This window comes from Fistularia commersonii, chromosome 9 (assembly GCF_037954325.1).
Source record: "Fistularia commersonii isolate RoL2024-O1a breed Wild chromosome 9, RoL_Fcom_v1.0, whole genome shotgun sequence".
Taxonomy (NCBI): Eukaryota; Metazoa; Chordata; class Actinopteri; order Syngnathiformes; family Fistulariidae; genus Fistularia; species Fistularia commersonii.
In genome coordinates this window covers 2,998,618-3,018,554 of record NC_141292.1, presented here as the reverse complement: position 1 = coordinate 3,018,554, position 19,937 = coordinate 2,998,618, and the positions used below count along the sequence as shown (strand labels likewise).

Here is a 19,937-nt window from a genome sequence, read left to right as displayed (position 1 = left end):
ACTTTGAGCATCGCTGTGCGGATCGACGTTTGACTCCTGTTAACAAGTAGATTTCTAAATTTCACCCGTGATGAGGACGCATACTCAGCCAGGACACATGATCTATGACACAGCCTGGATGGTTAGTGTCGCTATGGTGACTTGCTTTTTACAAATAGTGCGGACAATGTCAAGTGTCGCTATGGTTGCAGATGAAAATATGTACGCAGGTTTTTTTTTTTTTTTTTTCATGAGAAACATCAAGAACTGAATTATATCTGTCTCCATGGTAACCTCAGAGTATAGGAGAGGGAAGAGAGCTCTTTATTTTGCAATAGATCCTTGCCTATATCAGAGGCTCCATGACAGAACTAAGAAAGGGGATGTTTGAAATAGATCAAATGTGGACATAATTCGGGCTTTTGATTTGCAATAAATAGGTGGCGAGGTCGCCGCTCCGCCCGGCCGTGTGGGATTAATAAGTCTGATCTCATGGCCCCATCATTTCATCACTGCAGAAAACCCACGGATAAACTGGCTGGTCTGAGGACACTGATGGAGTGTGTTTGAAAGAAATTTTATTATTAGTTTTTTTTTTCCTATTGTGCTTGTTGATCAGGTTAAACTTCAGGTCATGTAATGAAGATTACAATTCCTTTTGAAGGCAATGAAATGATTTTCAGTTTGCCACCTACCGACGTCTCGGTCTGGATAATCCCTCATATCCACGTCAGACGAAGGTCTAACCCGCTGTGACTCTTGACCTCGGTGCGCCTTCACGAAAACCTCTGCCTTTTGTTCCTCTTGAGCAACATATGTCTCGAACGTTGAACTGCAGCAAGGTCAGAAAAGTTTTGTTTTTAGGTAATCATTAAAGCCCAAAAGAGCAAATAGAATTCAGGCATTTTAAAATGTAATTGCCCCTCCATGTAAAAACCATCGCACGTACTTGTTTTTTTTTCTTCAGTTGATAATATTTTCTGTGGGTTTAGGCCTTTCAGAGGATTTCAGACTGTTGTATATCCACATGGGCGACACATTTAGCTGTTCGGCCGCATGGCAAGAAAGTCCCTGGTTCAAATCCGACAGGCGGCCTTTCTGTGAATGTGCATGTTTGTGTGGGATTCCCTCAGCTTTTCCAGCTTCCTCCTATCGTCCAAAATCATCAGTAGGTTCATTGGAGACCCTAAATCGCCAAGATGGGTGACTGGTTGTGAGTCTCTAAATGCGGCCAAAAGATTGGCTGGGGCTGGGACGTGCTTTTGATCAGCTGAGTGAGCTGTCATATGTTCTTTTTAACGTGGCCGCAGTTTCTCGTGAAAATTTGAATGTTAAAAGAGTTTTGTGGTGAGGCATGTCCAGAATTGATTGATGCACAAAGTCCTGAAGGATCAATCAACCATAAGCCGGTGTATAATTTCTCGGGAAATGAAATACGGTTAAATTGAAGGTAATTTCTCTGTAATTCTGCATATTTTGGATTAAAGGTGTATCAGGAAAAAATATAGAAATATCTTGTTGTTAATGTTTTTTGCTTAGCTTTTAGAGAACACTATGACTGTGTTATTAGATTTTTTTTTAATTTTTTTTGCAATTTGTCATAATTTTCTTGTTTTCATATTTGACTTAATTTGGGTTTATTTTTGAGGAGATGCTCATGAACCTATCTGTGCTCAGTCATAACAATTCACCTAACATGTATTTACAGGGGTGCATTGTTTAAAAGGGCGAACTGGAGGACGCACCACCAAAGCTCGTAAAAGGAGGGAATTTTTAAAATCACATTCTACCGCTGTTTCAGCAGTTCTAATATTGTCACTGCCCCTGAATGTAATGTCCAATCAGCGTGCGGAGCCGCTCCGTGGGGAGCTTACCGTTTTGGGGCGATTTTCATTCTGGTTGAAATCACCCAGAGCCCTGTCACAGACGCTCGTGTGAAATCCTTTTTTTCCCAAAAAAACAGACACTTCAATTCATTCCCTATGGAGGGTTTGCACATACATACTTTCGTTATCACGTAACATTCTCAGGCTTTCACATATGTGCTTTTGTCATACGGGTAATGGCCAACAGGCCTCTCTCTTCATATTGTAGTGTTTTAGTAAGGGAAACGCCTGGGTGACGGTAAAATGTCTGTTTAATGAGCAATAGCTGTTGTTGGCCATAGCCATGCCACATGAGCCTGCAATATAACTAACTGTTCCCTCTCAATTCCAGGTAAAAAAAAAACAAAACTGAATTTCCATTGCACCCCCAAACCACACCCACATCATTCCAAGCAACCCCCAAAATCACACTGAAAACAAGCATCAACATAAACCTCCCACATTCTTGACTCGCCACAATATTCAGAGATATCGGAAGGTAAACTGACAATGAATGAATTGTCGATCCACCAGGGTCAATGGAGATAATCTCACGTAGCTTATGTAGCTAAAGGGAACATCCTTGTGTTTATCTTGCCACCTTTTGGTTTGATTTTGACAAGACTTCTTCTTCATTTGGCTTTTCCCTTCAGAGGTCACCACGGTGAATCAACCTTCTCCATCTAACCCTATTCTCTGCATCCTCCTCTCTCACACAAACTACCTTCATATCCTCTCTCACTACGTCCTCTTCTTTCTCTGCTTCCAAACACACCTTCCTCCTCTCCTTTGACCTACAGTAGCCCAGTCTCCATTGGTTCCCTGTAGGTCCCCAGCCGTTGTTAACCCGGGCCTCAACCGATCCGGTATGATCTAGTTATTATGTTTAGTTTTGGCAAAAGTTTCACGCTGGATGCCCTTCCTGACGCAACCCCCTGCATTCAGGGAGACAACGGCCTGTGCCGCCCTGATGCTGCGTTGCGATTTTGACAAGACAAATTTGTCTTAATTGTGACAATTGTCTGGTCACCTGTTAATTTACCTCTTTAACCGGTCAACTGAGTCATCATTGCAAAAGATGCCCCCACTGATAATCTCTCGTTAAACTCAGTGACGTAACTGTAGACTTTGGTATCAAATGGAGTCAACATAACCTTCACGCTTTGAGAATTAACCCTTGGCAGTCAAAAATCAGGGCGAAAAAAAAAACCCACGAATGTGGGCGTCTTCTGAATCAGTGCCAACGCAAGACCCTGCGAGTCCGCAATCCGGGTCCAAATCCCCCATGTGCCTTTAAGAAGAGTTTGATAGGTTGTTCCGCGTGGCAGGAATAAGCCATATCAGTGTGGTGCATGAAATTAGCTTGTCTACCGCCCGCTTGTGCTGCCGTGTCGCCTGAAGGAAACACAACCCTCAAGTCAGCGCCGACGAATCGAGATCACCCACAGAAACGTCTGCGCTCCATGCTGGAAACGTGCAAACGTCTCCGGTGGAGCCGTGGAGGACCGCAGTGAACGCGTTGTTACTGCAGGTTTGTTTTCCTTACATGCTTTCCGTGAATTGCTGTGTACCGTAACGCTGCACCCGGAGACACATATATCGACCGTGATTCTTTTTTTTTCTTTCAAAACGATTCGACCGCTGACAGGAAAGGGTTGTCCGTGTATTTTCTCGTTCGTGGATGTTGAAGCGTCTCAGCCTCAACGTGTTCACACACCGGGGGGGAGACACGCCTCACACACACACACACACGCACACTTGCTAGCCACGCAAACCTGTTAGCACACTAAAGTCATGCCAAGTTAGCCACACTGACCACGAAGGTAGCTAACTAATGTTAGCTAACTAATGCTAGCTAACTAATGCTAACCTCCGCTCACCGGCAGTCAAACGAGGTGACCGTCGGTCTCGTTTAACGTGAAATAAATCGACCCCGGTGGCGAATTTACACACCCCGTGTGTCTGGGTGGCGTCTCCGGGTGGTGTTGGTGAGTTTGAACGGCCCAAAAGAGCGGAGGGACGGGCGGAGGGAGCGGACGCTTCCTTCCGAATCACCGTTTGTTTGGTGTCACATGCGAACGAACAGGTGCTTGCAAAGAAGTATTTTTTTTCTGCTTCTGTCGGTTTTATGGACGCTCAACATTTTTATTTCTTTTTATTCCCTCACCCTTTTGCATAGAGCACAATATTCGTTCAAATTAGTAGGCCTCAGTTTGACAGTGATGCTTCCTTGCGTCCTGACTTGTAAGGGGGGAGTGGATCGCATCCTCCAGACTGCAATGTAAGCTGACCGTGTTTTATATTTAGGTAAAAATTTGAAAGATGTAATTAATTTTACATTTCACTCACCACGTTGTGGTAGTAGAACTGAAGTGACAAGCAACTCTTTCTATTTTTTTACAATTTCATTAAATTGTAGGTTTTGCACAGTTGGTAAGACATGAGATTAGATCTAGCTACATTGGGGGGAAAACAAACAAACAAACCGTTGTCCCTCCCTTTCAGAACCCCTGATCTGTCCCCTAATCAAAACAAATACAACAATCAGGGCTCAGATAAGTTATATTTTCACTTGTAATAGTGCCTGTTAAAGTTCCGTTTTTGTCCATTTGAAGGTAGTCACTAATACGACTTAGAATAATTGTTATCCAACGTGCTTGGTGATCTCACTGTAAACAATAATCTATGATCATCATAGTATTAGAGGATATTTACCCTTGACACACTGTTTTGCCTCCTGGAAAACAGAATAAGGTTAATTAAACACAATAGAGACAAAAGTAATAGTTGGTTTGATTCTAAATGTCTGTTTCAATCCATTTCGGTGAATTTAGTAGAAAGATACACTCAATTCAAAGGCCAAAAGTTGAATCTAGCATAGACGGCATCTATTTAAATGAAAAATGTTGAACACTTAAAAGATCTCGAGTGCCATAACTTGTAAATCGTGTCACAATTTGGGGAACAGTACTTTGTATTTTGCAGTCTCTTCTTTTTACTTTCTGTAAACTAATTTCCTGGCCAGAATACTTAATTAAACGTTTCAAGTTCCTCTCTTCTTATTGCATTTCATGTTTCCGTCATATTTTTTGATTTTCACATGAACCTGACACTTTTTACACACAAATTCATCACGTATTGCAAAAAGTGCAATATCCAGTACTGTTGAAAAGAGTAATTTTTTAGGAATGACTGTAAAATATATTACCATTATTAGACATTTCCATTGTGGATTTAGCCAAATAATAGTCTGAAAAAGGTGATTAGAATTTGTTTTTCTAATTTAGTCATTTATTTCTTTTTTGGTATAAACTGTTGAGCTGGGTAGATTTGTCGGCACTGTTCATTGTCAAGTCATCCATTCCACAAAATGAGCACAGATGATATCGAGAATGTCCACGCAGGGGCACATAACCCAGCATCAACCAACATTTGAAAGAGATGAGACTACCATTTTGGGAAACTTGCCTGATTGACATTTCTGCTCTGTGCTTGCAACATGGAAAACCCACAATTAATGGCAATCCCAGAAAAGTCATCAAACAACCATGCTAATAATCTCAAAGAATCCCATGTTTGTGATTTTACTCCTCAGTCATTGTTTTCATATATTTTCATATATATAGGAGAGCCTAAAACTCACATGATGTTGTGAGATAACAGTAAGTTTTTAATTTCTGAAGCAAAAGCAGTGAATTATGTTCTTGGTAAAACTGCTGAGCACAGTGACGACACACAGTTTCTGGTTTGGTAGAGAGTTCACCTGGAAAAGCTTCAAATCAAGTTGGATATTGAATTGCTAATTGTTGGAAAAAAACGAATTACTATGTAGGATAACAAGCAAAGTGGAGATTTAAATGGCTTGTGTTTTGTACAGAGTTTGTCCGATGCAATCCAAACACTATGCGTGCATAGAAAAAGAGGAGATCCTCTATCTTCTCGTCGTATTCCCGAGATCATGACAACCCACAATCCGGGCTGATTGTGTTATGTCCCCGATCTCAGCAGATCCAGGGAGCGGGGCCTGTTTGTTTTCCACTACAAGTGCCAGACAATGGAGGTGAAAATTGAACAGCAGGAGGAAGACATCACATTTAGCAATACTGACACTAATGGTAAGATCATGCACGCCCTGGGTTTCCATTCAAAATCAGCCTTTCAGGTATACGGATGAAGTGAGAGAGGCCGCATCAAATACAGCGCGTAGATGTATTGACTAATCGGTCCACTCAAGGGAGGAGGAAACAGAAAATAGAACATTTCTGGCTGGCATTACACAGCATGCGGACATGTCAGATGGTTGAGGCATTTTCCTGTCCAAGATACTGCTGTTCTGTGAGTCCTAAACAGATCTGCCCGTGTTTTAATCCAGGAAGGGTACACAGTAACTCTGGTTTCATTCCAGGACACAGTTGGCCGCACAGTGAAACCCATTCCGGGAATAGATGGAACATACTGTAGTCCCAACACCTGAGGTTTAGCGGAGGCAGTTATCTTAAAACGGTGCAATTACTTCAAAAGACAACCGAAGCATAAGCCAACTATTTATAGCCATAATGTGTGGCGACTTCTGTGTTTAGAAAAAATTAAAAACTCAAAGACCAAAAAAAAAAAAAAAAGACCCATATTATTGTGATATTTGCACAGCTGTAGCAAAATTCTACACGGTGGATTTAATAGCTGATCACCGACTGTCTTCCTACTTAGGGAAAAGGCCAGCTGAGGACATGGACGAAGAGCAGACCTTCAAACGTTCTCGCAACACAGACGAAATGGTGGAGCTACGTGTGCTACTCCAGAGCAAGGTAAAGGCCGATTTGCTCTCGAGATGGAGCGGATGACATTATTTATTATTTTTTTGCCCCTCAGGCTTTTGTCAGTTGTGGCTTGTGGTCTGCTTAATGATGACTTCACTTAGTGGTTGAGAAGCAGCACCATCATCATCATCATCATCATATCACTTGTTTTACTTGCTCAGATTTAAAAACTACTTGTGATTTACTGTCTGTTCTGCTCTGCCAGGAGAGCTTCTGCAGGCAATTATCCAACTGCATTTCCGGTGGTGTGAAAAATATGACATGGAAATTCATGGAATGCACAGAATATTATGTGACACTGCATAATGGATTTTATTCATACATTTTGTTTTGTGATACATAATGTTCCTGTTTAGTCAGTGTTGAAAATCCTAGCAAGGTTTATGAAACATGAGGTGAAAGTTGCAGCCTCCACGGTTGTATCATAATAACGACATCGCCGTTTACAGTGTCGGATACGAACCTATTAGCACTGATAAGAGATGAATCAATCGGCTATGAACAATTGGAATTGTATGACTAATCTAATTCCAGTGGCTCCGGGAGAGTGGAACAATTTGCTACCTGAAACTGGTTCTTGATTCTCAAAGCTATCGGGCTAAACTGCGGGTTCTTGTCGTTGAAACACATTTGTGAGTGATTTACCCCCTCGTTGCTTTGCAGAACGCTGGTGCTGTTATTGGAAAAGGTGGCAAGAACATAAAAGCCCTGCGCACAGACGTGAGTAACAGTGAAAAAGTATTGCGTTTGCAAACTAGCGGCAGAGAATTTGTTAGCTGATAATGCCTCGGTTTCAGAACCTGCATGGACTTTATTGACTGCGGTCTCTGAATTTATGTAAAAGGTTGTTCATTTTTATAGCCCTACGGCTTAATTGTGCATCCCCTGTTCACTGTATTGTCATTAATTATTTTATGACAAGATATTGTCATGCACTGTTAAGATTCCTGTCTTACAATATCTCTAAGCCTCAAGTGTACACACACACATGCACACACACAGACACGTCTTAGACGTCTTGAGAGACAGACGATAATGAAATAAAAGCGTTGTCAGATTTGTTGGACTTTGTTTGCAAGCATGTCTTTCTATGGATTACTACCTGATTCCAGTTCCCCAATAGATTTGTCCTTGACGTGACACAAAGTGTCTTAAACCCCGAGTGGACATGCCTATTTAAAAAAAACATTTTTTTTAAATTTTTTTTTTTATTTTTATTTTTGCAGGACATAAATCTCGGAGGTTCTTCAGTCTGTTAATTAAACTTATTTTTTGAGCAGGTCACAATACCTGTTCTTTAATCAGCGCAAAGTCTCTCGTTTCACTTTTGGGACAAAGTATAGCTTGCATTCAATTAAAAATGTATTCCTTCTCCCCCTCTTCCCCCTCTCCTTTACTTTATTTTTTTATTTTTATTTTTTATTTATTTTTTTTAATTTTTGGCCACCTTCCTCCGTTGCCCATGTACCGGATCGACATGCCCCTCCTGCGTTGCCCACCTTGACGTTGGCCCAACTTCCGCCCACCCCTGAACGCCCGCCCACCTGACACACCCGGTTGGCCCTGCCCATAAACTGTGCCCCACCTTATACGGGCACCTAACTTGACATCTCGTGATTGAATGCCCCCACCCAATGCCAACCTCCTCCACCACAACCACCACTACCACCACCACCACCTCGGCCCATGCAGTACAATGCCAGTGTATCAGTCCCAGACAGCAGTGGCCCAGAGCGGTATGTCCCACCAGTTATTGCCTCACTGCCTGATTAGATCAGTGAAACACATGTCTTTTGATAACCTGCCTTCTGTTTCATTTTAACATTTTTTATATACATGACCGTCCCCTCACCCCCCCTTCCCCTCCCCCCCCAAACACCACTACCCCACCCCCCTCCACTTGTAAGAGACGTGTATTGTTCCTTTTTTTTTTTTTTTTTTTTTTTTTAATTTTTTCCTGTCCATTTTAAGCATCTCCATTGATTTGGACTCTTGTCAGTTTATTGTCCATGCTGAAAGTCATTGACAACCCACTACCAAATATCTAATGGTTAACACCACAAATGTTCTTCCTTCCTTGCTGTCAAATTAATATTTACCATGAAACTTGTGGAGAGCAAACCTCTTTTTTTTTTTTTTTTTTTTTTTTTTTTTCCTATTTCTGTCCTTTGGCCTACCTGGTCTTTTTAATCCCATCCCCTCTACAAACCCCACTGTTTTCCAGCATCGGAGTCCATGAGATCTCAGATTGCTGGTTGTTGTCGGTTCCGTTCCCCCGTGTGTCATTCATTCGTATTGTCTCTTTTATTTCATTTTGCTGACCCCCCCCTCCCCCTCTGTTGAATTTCTCAGGCTACATCAGATCAGACCTGCCTGTCAAACTTTTCATACCTCCCCAACACCCGCTCCTTATCCTGTGCCATAAAGTACTTGCAACCACTCACATTTCCTTCCACACCTCAAGCCTCTGATCTGTTCCTCTTTTTCACTACCTACCTTAGCCCCTTTTACACTGCATTACCCAGCTATTAGGCCATGCCATTTGTTAAAGTCCACAACCGTAGAAAGCAGCAGAAGATTCCGTTATTTAAACTTTGATTTTATGATGTGAAATTACCTCCATCCTAGCGAGCATAATCTAAATCTGTACGACCCAGAAATGCATATCACATTTTACAAAGAAAACCAGTTTGGGTTGTCAAAATTGGATTACGGTGATTTCTGGAGTCCCCCCCCCCTCACTCAGACAATATAACAGCCACGTTTCCTGTATAACTACGGCGGCGGCGGCTGGCAGCTTTTTGACGGTTGTTCCTTCTACATGCAGACTGTAGTCTGTCGCTGAGGCTGATCGGAGCTGAATTAGATGTTATGTTTCCATTGAATTTTCCCCATTCTCACCATCAGCTCCAAGACGCTCGCATAATGACTTTCTAATTGGCAAGCAGACAGTTGAAGACCAAAAAAACGTAGCATCTAGCATGTCAGGACGACACCCCCGACATGATGTTTTCAAATTGTTCATGGGCTTTTCACGATTGCTGTCATGCAAAGCGGGCTGTTTGAATTGATGGCGCGGCTACGCTTGCCATCACGCAGATGGGGTTAGAACAAGATTTAACTTCAACCTTGTTTACTGCTGACCTGCTAAAGCAAAACCAATCATTAGCTAATTGTTGTACATGACCAACAGTGACGTGCGGAATGAGTGAGATTAAAATCACAGAAAAGCAGCCATTTCGGCTTTGCCACCGCACCATTGTTCTGTCCGTCCAATGATGAGTGGAGAGGAAGTCGGTTTCTGTGGAAAAGGCCATTTAAGGCGCCTAGTCCATCAAATCTATTCTGCATTTGACCGGTCTGAAAGCTTTGGAGTAATCTGGAGTGGGGCGATAAACGTAGCACAACTTTGGCAACTATAAAAATGAAATTCTCTCAGTACGGACGAAGCTTTAGCTGGTCACCAGGGTAACCACACAGCTGTATTTGAAGTCGACGCTTTTGGGCAGCTTATTTTAAATAAGTACATACTGTTGTATCTTCAGTTGCAAAATTCTAGTATAAAGGTCGCGACTTGGGCAACATCACATTTGTTTGGTTCAGCGCAAACAAAGCGACACAGTGGTGGGGGCGGTGTTGTTCCATATCTGTGAAATGTGTGTAAAAGGGGCTAGAGCCTTCACGCCAACCCCCCACCCCCTTCCCTGCCCGAAGCCTTCCCCCTCCTGCCTTACTCTACCTCTCCAACCCCTGGTCACAACGAGAAGGTGTGCTGGTGGCACAGTTGTCATGGCAAGTTATTGTTTCAGTTTCTCACGTTCCTTTTCCCCAACTTGCTGGTGGTGGGATGGTAATAGATGATTTCTATCTCACTCTCTCTCTCTCTCTCTCTCTCTCTCTCTCTCTATTTCACCCCCCTCCCTTCCCCTTCCCAATTCTGTGTGGCCAGTCGCACGTTAATTTTAGCCCATCTAAAGCTGCCCATTCTCTCAAGGCTTCTTACTTTGAAAATATTAGATGAAGTGCATGTCAGCTGCTTATTCAATCGGTCTAGTGTTGGGGAAAAGCTCAAATTGTCCGAAGTCTGCCGCAGTCTTCATATTTCCTTTCAGTTTCAAATGTTATGTAAGTCTCTCTGTAATTCTTGCTGGAGCCTCTCATGCTTTTCTGTTTTACCAGGTTTTGTTTTACACTATTGGTTTTTATCTTATTTGTAATTCCTTGCTTCCTGTTTGCCAAAATGGTCCCTGACAGGATCCTGAGTGTGAATGCCAGCATTGACACAATCGGAGAGATTCTGCTGAAAATCATACCAACGTTGGAGGAGGTAGGACAGCTATGAATCCATAAAAAGAAAGCTGTTAAGAACCTGGTGGACACGCACTAGATTTTGCTGAGGCATTCTGAAAATAAATAGTTTGCATGAAAAACAATGCCTTTTAAAGTCAGACCGCCATCTGCTTGTTTCAGTACTGAGTCTTGTCATTGTAATTTAGTTCAAGATCTGTTGGCTGGTCTATCACTTTGATTCTTACTCAAATTTGATCAAATAAAGACGGGTTTCATTTGAAGTTGGCACAAACATACTCGGTCCCAAAGTGGTTAAAAGCAGCAGATTTATGGGCATTTAAAAGTGTGGACAGGACCGATAGTTGTGTGTTTGCACGACATGACTGCCTGGTAAATGCCATTGTAAGGACATTTTATTCTAAACAATATGCAATATCATATTTTTGCCCCAGTGTGTCCATCACGTTTCTGCCGTGCCGACGATTGTCGACCTCGCCGAGTCTGACTATGATCATGTCAGTGAAATATGAGTTCCTGATTCAGTGCTGTGTTTCTGTAGTACCAGCATTATAGTGGGATCGACTTTGACTGTGAGCTTCGCCTGCTGATCCATCAGAGCTTAGCGGGGGGCATCATTGGGGTCAAAGGTACCAAGATAAAGGAGCTGAGAGAGGTAGGGCAGAGTCCTGGTTAGTGGGGTTCTCCCCATCTCACCCTCATTTTTTTCAGTTCTGCACATGGCATGTGTTGGTCCATGTCAAATGGTTTCTCATTTTCATTGACTTAGTGTGGACAAGACACGGCCTCTGGTTGAGCATACTTGTTTCAATGGTACACTGTAAAATATGTCAGGAAAACCACATTATTTCCTCCGTTTTTTTTTTTAAGTACACACCTGGGAGACAGAATATTTGAGAAATCTTTTTATTACAACTTCTTTTTTTTTTTTAAATCTAGATGCCTTCTTTTGCCGGGCCATGTTGACAAAACTTTATAGATGGTAAAACTAAATCACCCAAATGTGGGACAAGAAATATTACATCCATATTTGAGATTATTGAGCCATTGAAAATATAAAACATTGTAATAATCTGTAATAATATCACTGTACAGTGTGCAGTGAAAGGCCTTTACTTTCAACAACACCAGTTAATGGGGAAAAAATATGTTGGAATATTTTACATGCAATATTACTGGTAATTAATTCCTAACAATGGATGATGTCACAATTTTGATCTCTGTTGCCATATTCTTTCAGTTAAAGCATGTTCACATGAGCAAATCATGTGGCTTAGTTCCATTTCAGACATAGCTGTTTTTTTGTCAATTTGACATCAGGCACTTGACTAAATTGGGCTTTGCCTGAGCTACTTTTGCACTCTCAAATCTTGCAAATGCCCAAACCTAATCTGAACTTTAGTGTTGGTACTTACAAGGTTCAAGTACTGCCTATGGAAGATGAAGGTTGCATTGCCAGAGTGAAAGGGGCATTCGTTTGCAAGCGCAGAAATGATTTATCTCGCTGGTCCCGTTGGCGAGCCCAGAATATTGCTTGACAGAGGTCTAACGTGCTTATGTTTCCTTGCGCCAGAATACCCAGACCACCATCAAGTTGTTCCAGGAATGCTGCCCACACTCTACTGACAGAGTTGTCTTGGTGGGAGGAAAGCCAGAGCGTGTCATTGAATGTATAAAAGTTATCCTGGAGCTGGTGTCAGAGGTTTGTTTTTTTTTTTTTTTTTTTTGCGAGCTTTAAAATAATGCTGTAAATAGCTGCACAATATTATGAGTTAAAGTTGGAATCCGCCGTCGCAAAGTACACAGAACTTGAACACGTTTATGTCGTGTGTCTTTTTCCCGACAGGCACCGATTAAAGGTCGCGCCCAGCCGTACGACCCGAACTTCTACGACGAGACGTACGATTACGGAGGGTTCACGATGTTGTTCGAGGAGCGAGGCAGACGACCCGTCGGTGGCTTCCCGATCCGTGTCCGCGGGGGGTTCGAGCGCATGCCCCCCGTTCGTGGCAGTCGACCGCTGCCTCCTTCCAGAAGGGATTACGACGACATGAGTCCGCGGCGAGGTCCTCCACCTCCGCTTAGCAGAGGTGGACGAGGGGGCAGCAGAGCTCGCAACCTGCCCCTTCCACCCCCGCCGCCACCCAGAGGGTGAGAACACTCACCTTAAAACTCCAAAAGTTTAATATGAATTACATACTTATAGAATTTCTCTTTACCCGTCTTTGTAGGGGTGACAGGTTCTCACATGGCAGCTATCATGGCAGCATGGACGACAGACCAAGGTGAGCGAGGAGCTTGATTCTGTCATTTAAATTTCGCACAGATGCAGAAGGAGAGGTTTTTTAGCAGCAGAATGATCCCAAGAAACTCTCAAATCTGCTTTCCTTCTCGCAATCACCACTTTGTTCATACCAAACTAACCATTCGGATCCTTGTCATGTTATGGTATCCCAGATTAGACAAACAGCCGAAGTGCAAATCTTTTTTTTTTTTTTTTGTCTGCAGTGACAGAAGAGGCAGAGACCGTTATGACAGCATGGTGAGTGCTTTGTCGCTCCGCAGAAAGTTTGCAGCCGCTCCGATTTTAGGGTGTGAATGTCTGTGAATTATCTTGGACAATAGGTGAGTGGAATTTCTTGGATGGGTGTACTACAAGCACAGAGACTTGCAAACTGATGCTTTTCGCTGTGTAAGCACACTGATCTAGGCCTGTAGTTGCCTGGCAACAGTTGTTCCCTTGGTTACCACAGAGCAGCCAAGCACGTAGTCCGGAGATCTACCACGCTAGCAAATGAACTTGAGCTGAAACCAGAGCAAATCCAAAGCAAGTTCCCCGCAGGTCCTAGCAACAAACGGGCCCCCCCCCTCCCAAAATTGGATACAGGCCGGACTACATACCGGTTCATGTTATGTGTTTGTGATCATATGTTTTGATCAGTTTAAATATCAGAAATCCCATTTTTACCCGCAAGACTTGCACCGATGTGGGATTTTGAAAATGTAATGACGTTATGGAATGAAGTTGGACTCGTAATCACATTTTTGAAACGCTTCGAGCATGACTGTGACTCCGGACAGCCCCAGAATTATTTGATTTTGTTTTAGTGACCCGAAGGGCCAAGATTTTAGAGCAGTAATACATCATTCAAGCGAATGCGAGTGGGGATATTTGTAGCGTGAACGTCTATGAAAATGTGCTGAGACTGTTTAATGCTGTGGAATTAGCAAATTAGGTTCTTGTGTAATATTCCCACAACTATGCCAGATCCATGTCTCATCATTTGTTGCAAAGTTAATAGATCCAGCCTGTTTGTTTTAATGAAGTCATTGAAAAGATTTGTAGAAAACTAAGAGACTTGATGGCTTTTGTTGCTATAAAATTAAACCAATTTTATGTCCTATCTTTTATTCTCTCTTTCCTGAAATGCAGGGTGGCGGCGGCTACGGTGAGTACACAATATATGTATTATATGTGTCATGATACAGTAAACTAACATTCATGTTTAGTGTATATTAATGTTGATTTATTTAACAAATTATGGATATTTGTATTGTTTTTTTTTGTTTTTTTTTTACTAAATGCTAATTCAAGAACAAAGAGTAAGGTCTGTGTCTTGTCTTTATGTGACATCTGAAGTTTTCTTGCGTACAAAATTATCCCTGTTCTTTGAAAACACTGGAGCATTCAGGTCATCGATTACTCCGTTGTATTGATTGGTACCAAAGCCGGTATCTGTGTTGAGTCTTAAAAAGGGAAAAAAAAAAGTTTGATCAGTGCATCTTTTGAACACTGTAATAAACGTCTTGTTGGTTTTAACCATTATTGGCTTCTCAGTGAAAAGTTAGCAGTGACTGGAAGTGTCTTTAATTACATTTTTGACCCGGAGTCACGCATTGTAAATAGACTGTGGACTCACAGTATGATTTTTGAGTTTTGCAGACTTGAAATTGTTGGCATGTTTGTCCGTGTCTGGCTCCCTTTTGAAAAGCATTGTATTTAAATGTGTGCATCTGCCATTTGGCAGTCATAATATGTTTAGTAATACCACAGAAGTGACAGATGTTCTCTGCAGTGTGGTCGAAAATAAATTGCATTGGATGTTGAAAAGATTACATTGGCTATTGACCAAGAAAAAGAGAGAAGTTATCATTTATCCCATGTCTTACCTCGCCTTCCATTCATTTTTACTGCAGTTAATGTTAACATTTTAGTTTTCTGCAGCAGTTGCAAGTGCTTTTACTGATTTTTACCTTACATCCACAAGCTTTTCGCTGTTGGGAGATGTGCAAACATTCGCAATGTGATGTTTTTGTCAGGCTGCAATTCTATGCATTAATTTTACATTTAGCATAACTTATTCAGCTGAAAACAAAGTCACTGTTCAGAAAAAAGCACATTTGTTTTAGGTGTTGTGTTTGCTAATTTATTCAACAAATGAACTTGCTTTCAAAGTCAGGTTAAAACAAACTAAAGTGAGAAAATAATTACCTATAAAACTGGAACTGAATAATTTGGTTGTTTTTTTTTTTTCCTCATTGCCCAGCCCCATCAATAGGTGTGAAACCACACTTGAACAACTGTACACACTCACACACAACACTGTTATTTAGCACATAGTTGTCCACTTTGGTACGTGCATGTTTTGTGACCGTTATCAGGGATACTTTATTGTCTTTTAGTCTTGTGGAAAACTATTCATTTTCTCTTTACCACTGATATTAGAACAGGAGTACTACAGCCCTTCCACTTCTTCTCGCTTCAAGTATTTAGTTTTACAAAGTAATGCATAGCGCTAAAAGTCGTTTAATAGCATGTTATTTTTAAGTCCTCAATTAATGTTTCAGATAATTGGGTTAAAGTGATATTATTTTGCTGGCCTAGTTGAAATCTTCTATTACTTGCTTCATTGAACGCTGTTGTAAAACTGTTAAGGTTGAATAACGTCTCCCGATCTCAACAGTAACAAATACCCCTCTGTTTGCCTTTATTACATCTTTGTTTTGAGGTGTCTGGGAGGTTTTATTATTTGTTTACTGTCACAATATGAGGTGTATTTTCACCCTTTGTCTTCCTTGTTTCCCCTCCTGTTTTTTTTTTTTTTTTTTTTTTTTTTTTTCCAAAGACAACAATTCTTCCTGGGAGCACTTTCAGTCTGGTGAGTGGAGATGGATCATTATTGTCCCCGTGAATCGGTTTCTTTCCTAAAGGGATTGTTTCTCACTTTGTTGTGAAGTCAATGCTTGTAGTTAAGACCCATTTTACCTTGTACTTACCTCCTAGGTGGCAGAGGCTCGTACAGCGATATAGGCGGCCCAGTCATCACGACACAGGTCACCATCCCGAAAGATGTGAGTAAAACCGGAACACACAGGGATATTAATCTCATCGTGGGAAAACAGACACGACGACCCCCAATTTCCCCCGTCTTTCAGCTGGCTGGCTCCATCATCGGCAAGGGTGGCCAAAGGATCAAACAGATCCGCCATGAGTCTGGGGCATCTATTAAGATTGATGAACCACTAGAGGGCTCTGAGGACCGTATCATCACCATCACAGGGACACAGGACCAGATCCAGAATGCCCAGTATCTGCTGCAGAACAGGCAAGTGTACAAGTGATTTCTGCTGAAATCATCACAGCAGAGCTATGTGGTCTCTGCCGGCCCCTTAGATTATCCACGGCTAGATTCACCTAATGCTGTTTCACTTGTGTTATCCAGTATTTATTCTACATGTCACGTTAACGTCTGAGACGCCGAATTCTTCTTCATCATTCTTCTTCTTCAAAACTCGAGCATTCGGTTGAGATTGAACTGCGATTATTTTAGCAGCAGTCGGCATGGGTGGTCGAGTGAAAAACGACGCATCGTCTTTTTAGTTTTCCAAATGTAAATGAAATGTCTTAAAAGGTGCTGGACTAAAAAATGGGAGTTTCAACTGAATGTGATGATTCAAGAATATTTTTTTGCATTTTACCAATAAAACAAGTCCTCAAGAAAGAAAAGGTTTTGACAGAAACTGATAGCTGCAACTTAACGTTTTCAAGCTGAAGTTTAAATCTAGTGGTTCATTTTGGTTTTGGAAGTAAGTCAAAGTGATCATTACAGACATATGTTATTCTTGACTTTGGCACACATCTTACAATTTCTACAATGAAATCCACATGACCAAATTCTGAAAAAAGGCATTTCATCTCATATAACAGCAAAATCACAGCTTCTTATCCAGCCTGCAGAAGTTTAATTTAGTTGCGAAATTCAACTTTATCTAAAGCGGTCTAATTAAGGTGTCAAGAGTTAACTGACCGTGACTAGAAGCGTGCTAGTTCTTCATACTCTTTATGATATGTCAATCTTACAGTTTCGAGGTTTGCAGAGCACAATTTGTCATAATACAATATCAAGTTATGATGAATGTGATTGGTCACGTAGACAATGAGGAAGTGTTGAAATCATAACCGCTCTCCAGTTTGTGCTTAAATGAAAAATGCCCGTCTTGATAAATATGATTCATTACTGCTCATCATGACGTTCTTCCTGCTGTTCTCATATCTATTTCTTGTGTTGCTTTTTGTGGATCTTTGGTTTTTGTTTTGTTTCAGTGACACCAGCACTCAAATCTCAAGTATGGTCGTTGCGTGTTATGAAAATCACTGAAATAGTGGGCTGCATTGTGAAATGATACTTCTTCCTGCATGTTTGACAGTGCTCGTGGCCGCAACCACATTTTTCTATCTCAGAAAGCCTGGGTAATCTGGCAACACAGTAATGACCTGTGTTTTGAAATGAGTTGCTTTAGGAGTACACAAGCTCGTAATATCGAGGAGGGTGCAGATGTCCATCTATCTGTATCATAATGTATGCTGGCCTTTACAGGTTAAAAAGTGATGCGCTCCATGATGTAGTGATTAGGGTTTATATTCAGTACCTAGTGAGCATGTATGTCATTTGGACCAATGCCCACCATTTACTTTAAATTACTGATGACATTGATCATGATATCTTCTAGGTGGCATGATTTTTTTTTTTTTAACACGAACATAGATGTGTGGGTCTTACTGTCCAGTATTTGACTTTGACTTTTGCATTTTTTCAGTTTTCAACATGAAAGTAACATCTGTTTGTCGTTCTAATGCTGAGCTGTTGCTGACATTGCATTGAACTCTCTGGAAAATTGATGTGCGCTAGACTCCCGATGGTTGTTAGTAGGGTTGAATTTTGCCGTAATACAACGTTTGGCTGCTTCTCAAATCGGCAGATGAGTAGATTTGAATTTTTAACCCCTGATATTGGTAATGACTGCAAAAATCTGATCTTGATTGGGCTTTGTTCATAATTCTAGGTATCAGTCAGACCCCATATGGTTTGAGAGAGAGGCTAATAACCCTTGTCTGCGAGCTTATTTTCCGCCATATGAATATATTTTGGTGATCTTTTACTTCGAGCATTTGCAGAATCAAATATTACATTATTTTCCTGTCCTTAAAATATTGAGGTATCTATAATAACGGTAAAGCAATAACCGTAAGTGCAGTATGGCTTGACTGAAAAAAGGGGTACCACTGTCTGAACATGGATTTGTGATTCTAAGCTGTTAGAGCCAGCGACCGATCATAAAGTTTATGACCGTCCTCTGTTATTTCAGTGTGAAGCAGTACTCGGGTCGATTCTTCTAGCAAGAAGGAAGGAAAAAAGAAGAAGAGAAGCCATGCTGCCATATTGTTTGCTCCTTCTAGTCAGAGTCTACATTCCTCTGCTGCGGGTAGATGTGCCCGGTCTCCTCACTATCACCCATGAAAACATCCATCTGTATGTTACAACTTTAATTTAGGAGTTTAAAAAACAAAACAACTTAAAGCTGTCAAACAGCAGTCAACCCAAGGAGTCAGTCAGTCTCTGTGCCGGTGTAATTATTTTTCTGTGACATAATTGAAGTAAATCCATCTGTGTGATACTTGATGTTGTGAGCCACCCCATTACAGTACAGCATGCAGAATGTAAGCCTTTTGTAACCGATTTCATGTAATCTTTTTTTTTTTTGGTTTGTTTGTTTTACCTCCTCCTCAATTGTTTAAGCACACTCTCCAGATGGAAATGCATGGTCACAGAATGGTTTAAGAACCATTCCAATATTTTTTTTTTCATTAAAAGAAAAAAAAAAAATCCTTTTCCACTGTAAAATAAAAGTGCTTTTTTGTAAGATGGACATTAAAAGAACAGACGTTGTTGGGGTTATGCTTATTTTTGCTTGTCCAAAGCTAACATCACCCCCCCGGCGGTGCTTCAAAAACTCAATCAATACTTTCTACTCCTTTATGGTATTTGTACAAATTGAAAACAAACTACGGATCAGCGAGTTTCAGTGATTCCCGCTCAGTTTCCTCGCACATGCTAACAGGCTGCTAGCTTTAGCCTAGCATTTAGCATACAAAACTGATGGATAGTACAGAAATAAGCATATTTCCTATAACGTCAAGCCTTTGCTTTAAGTTTTGATAAATGTGCCAGTGTGATCGAAAGACTTTTTAGATTTTTTCTGTTTCTTTGAAAGACAAGACGTTGTAAAAATGACTGTATATATTTACATAGAAACCATGACTCATCACATTGTTCCCCTCTTCTCTCACGGTCCCGAGGGTCAAAAGGAAGATCTAAAACGACGTCTCCTCTTGATCCATTTTCCCCACCACTCGTCAGGATGGACTCAGTCAACGTGTCGGATACATGTTTCTAATTTTTGTAAGCATTTTAGAGTATTTTGAAAGGGTATTTACAGACTGTCTTTGAGTCCACGAGTGGCGGCCACGCCTTCTCCTTGTCTAATATCTGTACCAGCAGGTGTTCAGTCAATAAATCATATCGCACCATGTGTTGTAGTGTTTATTTTTTTGTCCTAGAGGGGAATAAACTTTTCTACCCCGCTCATTTGCAAAAAAAAAAAAAAAAAAAGTTTTCCAGTGATGTAT

The 19,937-nt window shown here is 41.2% G+C and overlaps 1 protein-coding gene across 3 annotated transcripts; it reads left to right on the top strand.

The window, feature by feature from the left end:
- The first annotated feature begins 2,789 nt into the window (after positions 1-2,789).
- hnrpkl (heterogeneous nuclear ribonucleoprotein K, like) lies at positions 2,790-19,840 on the top strand. 3 transcript variants are annotated; one of them, XM_086151934.1, is made up of 16 exons: positions 2,790-3,375; positions 5,853-5,959; positions 6,552-6,649; positions 7,325-7,381; positions 8,354-8,397; positions 10,916-10,988; positions 11,511-11,624; positions 12,543-12,671; positions 12,816-13,120; positions 13,201-13,254; positions 13,478-13,511; positions 14,403-14,418; positions 16,096-16,128; positions 16,254-16,321; positions 16,406-16,575; positions 18,617-19,840. In XM_086151934.1, the coding sequence occupies exons 2-16, from the start codon at positions 5,899-5,901 to the stop codon at positions 18,645-18,647; spliced, it is 1,287 nt and encodes a 428-aa protein (XP_086008060.1). In that variant the 5' UTR covers positions 2,790-3,375; positions 5,853-5,898; the 3' UTR covers positions 18,648-19,840. The 3 variants fall into 3 exon arrangements, with proteins under 3 accessions (XP_086008060.1, XP_086008059.1, XP_086008061.1); XM_086151933.1 differs by having other exon boundaries at positions 2,791-3,375; positions 5,850-5,959; XM_086151935.1 differs by lacking the exon at positions 5,853-5,959 and having other exon boundaries at positions 2,791-3,375.
- The last annotated feature ends 97 nt before the right edge of the window (positions 19,841-19,937 follow it).

Bases quoted from the DNA above. Each gene is read 5' to 3' on its own strand.
- hnrpkl (XM_086151934.1), top strand. From the start codon at position 5,899: ATGGAGGTGAAAATTGAACAGCAGGAGGAAGACATCACATTTAGCAAT. The intron at 6,650-7,324 runs GTAAAGGCCGAT...GTTGCTTTGCAG, and splicing joins GTGTGCTACTCCAGAGCAAG to AACGCTGGTGCTGTTATTGG. The intron at 13,255-13,477 runs GTGAGCGAGGAG...TTTTGTCTGCAG, and splicing joins AGCATGGACGACAGACCAAG to TGACAGAAGAGGCAGAGACC.